Source organism: Kogia breviceps, chromosome 11, assembly GCF_026419965.1.
Source record: "Kogia breviceps isolate mKogBre1 chromosome 11, mKogBre1 haplotype 1, whole genome shotgun sequence".
NCBI lineage: Eukaryota > Metazoa > Chordata > Mammalia > Artiodactyla > Physeteridae > Kogia > Kogia breviceps.
The window spans coordinates 61,685,875-61,694,823 of NC_081320.1; the positions used below are offsets into that span (position 1 = coordinate 61,685,875).

The 8,949-nt window shown below is 37.2% G+C and overlaps 1 protein-coding gene across 33 annotated transcripts in view; it reads left to right on the top strand.

Annotated features, from left to right (window-relative positions):
• The window catches only part of NRXN1 (neurexin 1), a 1,120,317-nt gene that overhangs the window by 422,310 nt on the left and 689,058 nt on the right, over positions 1-8,949 (top strand). For all 33 annotated transcript variants that reach the window (XM_059078706.2, XM_067007609.1, XM_067007621.1 and 30 more), the window contains one exon: positions 8,491-8,792. In XM_059078706.2, coding sequence (XP_058934689.1) covers positions 8,491-8,792 — 302 coding nt within the window. The remainder of the gene's footprint in view (positions 1-8,490; positions 8,793-8,949) is intronic.

An 8,949-nucleotide genomic window follows, 5' to 3' on the forward strand; every position in this document is an offset into this window, starting at 1 on the left:
AGAGTGTGCCTATTTGGGGGGTTATCTGATGGATTCTTGGCAACTTATTTCTGGATTGGTTGCCTTGAGGTGTATCTAAAGTGAAATAAAACCTTGAAGAATGAATATTTTATGAAGCTTGATATCTTGCTGCAAACAATAGAAGTTAGCCTCAGAATTTCTGTAGGTTGAATCACATTTGGGAATTTTGGAATGATTTACAGCATTGCATCAGGTAGAAAATCCAAGGAAAGAGTGAACTACTCTCCCTTTAAAATAATGCTGTTTTTCCTTATAGTGATCAATTGATTGTTTTAATTTCTAAATTACAAAGGGTTTTGGCAAATAAAACTATGCTGTTTTCTGTTACACTGAGGGACTGAGAATTTAACCTGATGTGATTTTCTTTTTTTTTTTTTTTTTTTTTTTGTGGTACGCGGGCCTCTCACTGTTGTGGCCTCTCCCGTTGCGGAGCACAGGCTCCGGACACGCAGGCTCAGCGGCCATGGCTCACGGGCCCAGCCGCTCCGCGCACCTGGGATCTTCCCGGACCGGGGCACGAACCCGTGTCCCCTGCATCGGCAGGCGGACTCTCAACCACTGCGCCACCAGGGAAGCCCTGATGTGATTTTCAATAGGCAGACTTTCTTTTCCTGTTTTTCTAAACTTGCTTTACCTTTATAGTCAGAGAAAGCCACGCATGTTATTTAATTTAATAATGTAAACTTCTAGTGTGTACTTTTGTTTAGTCAAGGACATTTTCGGCACAATATTCTTCTGTATGTGACTTCTAGAGCAGTGAAACAAATGAAACAAGTCTCTTACTCAAATGTCGGTTTTTGTTCACTTGTTTTTTTTCACATGTTGATTTCAGTTTCTGGTTTGTGTTGAACACAATCTTAGAATATATTTTAAGGTATATAGAGTAAAACCTTATAAACCTGTGTGATTTGGGATTGTGTATATGAAATGCAAGATCAAGAATAATAATGTAGGTCAGGTTCTTGGCTTAGGAAAATGGCCTGACATTCTTCATGTAAGTAAGAATAGTGGGACTTCTCTCTGCCCATAGACATCATTGTCCTTAGGAGCTAGGGCCATTCCCTTGCAGATCCTTCACTTAGTAAAGAAGTTCAGTGAAGCTGAAAATTGTGGAAACATAGGGTCAAATTAGTGAGACTTTACCCCAGGCATAGGCAATGGGAAGGGGCATTATCCTGAGAATCAATTTCTGTGTGAACTTGGGGAGCCATTTAACCTTTCTTTGTGTAATATTCCTCTCTCTAAAGTAGAAATCAGTAATTCTTGCTGTTGAAAAGGATCTGTTTGTTCATTCTTCCATCCAAACATTGAATACCTTCTGCCATATACAATTAAGTGTTTCAGTTCAGTTCTTTTTTTGATGAGTAATTTGTTTTCTATCAAGTTGAATGTTCCACCTATGTATGGATGCCTCTCTTAGAAAGTCTCCATTATATTGAGAATATATTTTCCCATACCTTTCATGCTTTGATTCTATTTACACCCTTGTTTCCATACAAAATGGAATTACTGTTCTAGGGGACATCCTTCCTGATGTTTCAAGACACTGTCATGTATCCCCTAAATTTTTTCTTTAGAGGGTTTTTAACACTACCTTATATAATCTAGAAGCCTTTTATCATCTTAGCATATATCCAAATGTACTCCAGCTTGTCTAAATAGGAGTGTGATAAAGGGCAGGAGCTGCCTAGCACTAAAGCACAAGACCATCCCATCCCTCCTCTAAGAACTTTCATGAATGTAATCCATGCTTATCTGGGCTTTTCCTAGTGTCTCTATCACACTGTTGATTCATGTTCTAAATCCTCTAAAGATTTGGCTTTGTTTGTTTTATCTGATGTGTCTGGGAAATCTTGTTTCCTATATACTCTTACTTGTTCAGTTGAGTAGTTTTAGACCTGAGAATAGAACTCAGGTTTATTCCCATTAGATTTAACTTTGTCAGAATCAGCTTATCCAGTCAGCATAACAAGAATTTGTACAATTTGGATTTTTTCATTGAAATTTCCTTCAGAAAATTAGATGAGCAAGAACTGTGTATTTTCATCTAAATTATTAGAGGGCTGAAAATTGAATAGGACTAATTCCAATGGCACTCTATTAGATCTCTTCCTCCAATTGTATTGCAACAGAAAGCAAATTAATATAGAATATTAGAAAAATGCTCCAAGCTTTTGAGCAGTTTATTTTTTAATTGTTTCTCTAATTCTATCATAGCATTTCTATGATGAATAATAGACTCCCTTTATCTTGACAATGATCCATTCATCAGCACATTTGGATATGATCCTTCAAACAATTATAATTATATCCATTGCAGCTTATATACTTTTTTCTAAATCCTATGAGGTTGCTCTGGAGAGCAAATGGTATTAAGGGATATTAATACGCATTGAAAAGTTTTTAAATGCTACATAACTGGTATCATTACTGTTGCTATTATTTTCATTTTTACTAATAAAAGTAACATTAATGGGAGTAATGTCTTGCTCATATCACCCTATTAATCAGGAAGAAAAGACTTTATCAGGTGAACTTGTTTTGTTCTCAATCATACAGATTATTTAAACTAGTATTTAAATTATTTTTTGAAATATAGTATAAATACTAGGAAGTGCACATATCATAAGTGTACAGCTATATGATTTTTTGCACTCTGATCACACCCATAACCAACACCCAGATCAAAAACAGAACATTGCTAGCACCCAAAACGTCCTCCTAACTAGTCCCTGCTTCATATCTACCAAAGGTAGCCATTACCTTGACTTACAACAGTAGAGATTAGTTTTGCTTGTTTAAAAAAATTTTTATATACATGGAATCATAAGTATGTTCTCTTTTATGTGTGGAATTTTTTTTTACTCAATGTTATTATTCTGAGATTTATCCATATTTTTGGACATAGTTGTAGATTATATATTCTCATTGTCTAATATTTCACTGTGTAACTATACCCCAATTTATTTATCCGTTCTACTATTGATTGGCATTTCAGTGCTGTTCAGTTTGAGGTTATTATGCAGAGTGCTGCTGTAAACATTCTAGTATGTTATTCTGATGATCTTTTTGTCCATTTTGTTGGATGTATCCTTACAAGTGGGGGTTACTGGGTCATAAGGTAGGCAGGTGTTTAGCTTTAAAAGATATCGCTAATTTCAAAAAGCAGTTCTCACCAGCAATACATGAGAGTTCTAGTTGCTCCACATCCTCACTAACACTTTGTGCATTTTTTCTTTTTCATTTTATTCATTGTAGTGGAATGTATTGATATTTTATTGTGGTTTAGTTTGCATTTCTCTGAATACTAATAAAGTTGAACATCCTTCCATATGGATATTCTTTTATCATGGATAAAAGTGTCTGTTCCTGTTGGTTTGTCTAGGTTTTTGGGTTTTTTTTTCCCTGATTGATTTGTATAAGTTCTTTATGTATCCTGGATATAAGAATTTGTTGATATATAGGTTGCTGTGAATCTAATTTCTTTTTGATGTTTATTGTTTTAGAACATACTAGAAACGCACAAGATATTTGGGACTTACATTTTAAAATGGACATAGACCCATTCTTTAGGTGTTTAACAGGAAAGCATAAATAACTCTTCATTATGCTGCTTGGTATTTGCATATGACATAGCACAAAACAATGACAAAGACTGTATGGTAACAAAGAATTGGAGGAGGGCTTCCTTGGTGGCGCAGTGGTTGAGAGTCCGCCTGCCGATGCAGGGGACACGGGTTTGTGCCTCGGTCTGGGAAGATCCCACGTGCTGCGGAGCGGCTGGGCCCGTGAGCCATGGCCGCTGGGCCTGCGCGTCCGGAGCCTGTGCTCCGCAACGGGAGAGGCCACAGCAGTGAGAGGCCCGCGTACCACAAAAAGGAAAAAAAAAAAAGAATTGGAGGAATTATAGTCCTCTTGAAGAAAATAGAATGACTTATGTATTCTCACATAGTACACATATTCTTTCTTGAAAAAGAACATAGCAAAAAGATTTTCCCTGCTTAGATTCATGTCTCATTTATGGCCTTTTGAGGTAATGATATATTATACAGCGTGATTTTTTCCAAAACTACGTGGTTGCATTTAATACAAATTTAAATCATCTAAATTTGATATTAAACAATATAAAAGGAGTGATACATTTTCATTTTTAAGTAGTAGGAATATGATGGTGTGAAATGTCATCAGTTATCATATAACTTCGCAGCTTTCCATCTAGTGAACTGTAAACTCTATTTACTATTTTTTTCCTTTGGCTCTGCCACATTATCTGGCAAATAAATCCTTTGTCAAGATTTATTTTTATTTTATTTATTTTTTTTTTTATTTTTTTTTTTTTTTATTTTTTTTTTTATTTTTTTTTTTTTTTTGCGGTATGCGGGCCTCTCACTGTTGTGGCCTCTCCCGTTGCGGAGCACAGGCTCCGGACGCGCAGGCCCAGCGGCCATGGCTCACGGGCCCAGTCGCTCCGCGGCACGCGGGATCTTCCCGGACCAGGGCACGAACCCGTGTCTCCTGCATCGGCAGGCGGACTCTCAACCACTGTGCCACCAGGGAAGCCCAAGATTTATTTTGAATAAATCATATTTGGAATGATGTGAAGTCACTTAGATAAAATGCTACTGCCTTTTAACTAGATCAAACCTCTTCAAGCCCCCAAACTCTGTTATTTAGTATTTAAGGGTAGTTAGAGGCTGAATTCTAATCCTGCTTCTGTGGTTGGAGCACTTTCTGAATTTGACAGTCATTTAAACTCCATGGGCATCATTTTCTTAACAATGTAAATTAAAAGCTTGGGCTAGAAGAGGGTCTCTAAAACTCCCTTTGGCTCAGAGACCTGTTCTGAGTATTCCTTGGGGATGAAAAGTTTGCAAATATCATCTTCAGATAAGTGAATCTCAGTATATCTGATGTATGTATACGGATATGAACCAGAATTCACTTGACTCCCTATCATCAAATGATCAGAACAGTGAGAAGAGAGAAATGAATTGAAGGGAATTGGGAATGGTATTTTTATTGACTATGGTAACAATTTTCTAAAGACTGACAGCTTTATAATATGTGACGTTCCCATGGGCTAGCATAAGGCCAAATATTGCTTGTTGCTGTTGGTCGATTTTCAGCTCATCAGCACTCTCATTAGCATTGGATAAGAATTACTATTTTTCCATAGCTTTTACAAAGCCTGGAGTTTTTCTATCTTTTCATATCATTTTTTTTGGTCAATTTCATGGCTATGAAATAGTTTCTGAATATAATTTAATTTTTGCCTTTCCCTGAAGACTCATAGAATTGAGCTTTTTTTTTTTTTTTTTTTTTTTTTTTTCGGTACGCGGGCCTCTCACTATTGTGGCCTCTCCCGTTGAGGAACACAGGCTCCAGACGCGCAGGCTTAGCGGCCATGGCTCATGGTCCCAGCCGCTCCGCGGCATTGTGGGATCTTCCCGGACCGGGGCACGAACCCGTGTTCCCTGCATCGGCAGGCGGACTCCCAACCACTGCGCCACCAGGGAAGCCCTGAGCATCTTTTTATTTATTCATGCAGCATATACCTGTTTTTCTATGAAATTACTATACATTTATTTTGCCCATTTTCCCATTGTTCATCTTTTTCTTCAAATCGAGTTATCAGAATGCTTTGCAAATCCTGTATTGTAGTCCTTTGTAGATTAATATGGTATGAAAATATTTTCTACCAACCTAATTTATATTCTTACTCTCTTTATGGTATTATTGATGAACGAGGTGTTCTTAATTTTAATGCAGTCGAATTTATCAATATTTTATTAGTGATTTTTGTGCCTATTTAATAAATCCTTCCATACTTCAGTATTGTAATTTCTTGTCTTACAAAAATTTTACAGACTTACCTTACTAATTTATATCCTTAGTCCATGGAGAATTCATTTTTGTAAAAAAAATGATGTAAAGATCCAATTTCACTTTATTCATGTAGATAACCAGTTGTCCCAGCACCATTTATTGACTAATCTATACTTTGCTCACTTATTTGCAAAGCCTGACTTGATATAAATCATTTTCATGTATGCTTAAGATTATTTTGAGTTTATTATCTTTATTCTCCCCCTTTTGTCTATCCTAATGCATTATCTTTATTATCATAACTTTCTAATAATTGTTCATCTTTACACAGGAAAGTTCCTTAATCTTCTTCCTCTGGTGTATCTTGGCTATTTTGGGCTCTTTGTTTTTCTCATAGAACTTGTAGAATCAGCTTTTCGTATTCATTTAAAAAAAATCATTGAGATTTTTACTGGAATTTCATTGAATCTATAGATCTGTTTGTATGTTTAAAATATTGATTTTCCCTGGTACGTATAACCCTACGATCTTTCTGAAATATCTTAAACCTAACAGGTTTTTTTTTTTAAGATAATTTTGGTCTTTCAATGTATACAATTATATTTGCTAATATGATGTGGTTGTTTTTCACTTATACTCTTGATAATGTTCATGTGTTTTTCTTGTCGTCCTACATTATCTAGGACTTTAAGCACAGTATGTTGATAGTGGGCATCTGTGTTCTGTTTCTGATCTTAAAGAGAGTATTCTAGATTTCACAATGAAGTATGACATACGCTATTTGTTTTAGATCATTTATCACATTTATTACATTAGGCAGGCAAGGAGGAAGACATCTACCATTTCTAGTGCCCACAAACTTTGCCAGATGCCTGTACAGCATTATCTCATTATATCCTGAAAGACTGGTATCACTAACCATTTTTAGAAACTGAAATTTTAAAAGACGCATAATTGCCACCAGTGCAGTTAACAATTGGCCAGCTAGGATCTAAATTCATAGTTTAGCCTGCTTTTTTTTTTTTTTTCCTAGTATATCAGAAATATTTAGTTGTGCTGGCTCCCAATATCAAGGCACTTGCCATATTGAACTGACCAGGGAAACAAACACCTAAACTGCAGACTTTCAGAGACAGGGATTAGGTCAGTCTTGGTCACTCTATTATCCCTAAAGACTAGCACTGGGCTTAACACTTGGGGGGATTTCAGCCAATATTTTGAGTGTTTGAATGGAAGGGACCCTCTAGTATGGATTGGACTGTGCTTGGTGACCCTGCCTCAGAATGTGGTGGGTTTAGCCTGACCACTAGTCTTCACTAAGAGTTTACTAGTAGACAGTGACTCTCCCTCCAGGGTTCACTCTCTTGTGAAAGTTCTTAGGTGCTCACTATCTTACTCAGTGGCATGCCTTGCTTACCTGTAGTTGCTTATGGTACTTTCCGTATCCAGAGAGTCAGGTCATTGGGCCTTGATGAGCTGAGACCTTGATTTGAGCTCTGATGCGAAGACATGAGTTATTAGATTATTGAATGACAATAGTCCTGAGGTAAAATCCTGTTGCCAGGATAAGAGTGAGACCCCTGTTAGTATATGAACCCTCCAGTGGGCATAGTAGAGATGCTATATTACCAGGGAAACAGGTTAAGATTCTCTAGTATCACTTATAATTCTATGTTTATAGTTTATCAGAAGCTGAGTCCAAACCATACTGTCTCATTTTTCTTGGTACAACACCATCATTGCCTAGAAAGTTGAGGGAGCTTTTGGCTTCTTCTCTTTTTCTGGTTAAACTCACTTAATTAGTGGGAAAAGACTGCTCTTTCCAAATAGCCACATTTCTGTTTGATCTAACATTTTGTGGGATATACGTTGTTACTCCTAAATGTAGTAAAGACTGAGATATATAGAAGATGTTGAGACTTCATTTACATGCTGTTCCCCTGAGGATGTCCTGGATTTCTTACCGCTCTCATAAAAGCCAGCCCTACCATCTGCTTGGTGAGATCAGGGAATGAACCAACGATCCAGCTAATGCCATTAAGCTTTCTATCACTGCCGCCTCCACCCAGGGAGAAAAATGCACTTGCTCTATAGGAGATCTGTTTATTTCCAGACCAAATTCTATTATTTTTTCTTTGCTTTCCCCTCATCAGATAATCTGTTATGGTTTCTCAGTGGTGGAAATATTTGGCTCTTCACTGAGAAGATCTTTGAATATAAATGCCTCACTGAAAATTAAAATAACGCCTCAGTTGGATGGAGAGAATGTTGTAAACACACTGGAATCCATTGTTGCCAGCAGAGTAGAACCATCCAATATGTATTTATGGTACCTGACTCGTGCCCTCAAGATATCACAGAGCTACTTTCTCTGATCAGAGCTCTTGCAGTGATACTTAAAAATGCATTGAATTTTCACGAATGTCAGCTTTAGCTATTGCAGTTGATGGCCCAATAGCTGAGGTTTATTAAAAATATACTGCCACCTACAGTACTATTTAACTCTCTTTGACAGGGCTCTTGTCATGAATGTTAACTAGACAAAGTTAATTTGGGGCTGATTAGTTATTGTTTCTGTGAAGATTTGCTAACTTACATAGTATGCTTCTTTACTTACGCATGTATGTATCTGTTTTCCTCTAGGAAAAGAAGAATACATTGCCACTTTCAAGGGATCTGAATACTTCTGCTACGACTTGTCTCAAAACCCCATTCAAAGCAGCAGCGATGAAATAACTCTGTCCTTTAAAACCCTTCAGAGGAATGGACTGATGCTTCACACTGGGAAATCAGCTGATTATGTCAATCTCGCCCTGAAAAATGGAGCTGTCTCTCTGGTCATTAATTTGGGATCAGGGGCCTTTGAAGCACTAGTGGAGCCCGTGAATGGAAAGTTTAATGATAATGCCTGGCATGATGTGAAAGTCACCAGGAATCTGCGTCAGGTAACAGCGCAGTGGATAAGAGAGTAACTGACTTTGTTTCTCGCTACAGCTGTGTGTGTGGTACTTGAAAACCCTAACGACATGATACAGGGCTCCTCAGAGTCGCTTACAAATTAGATTTTTCTTCTTCTGAGATGAATCTTCCTGCCATACTTGA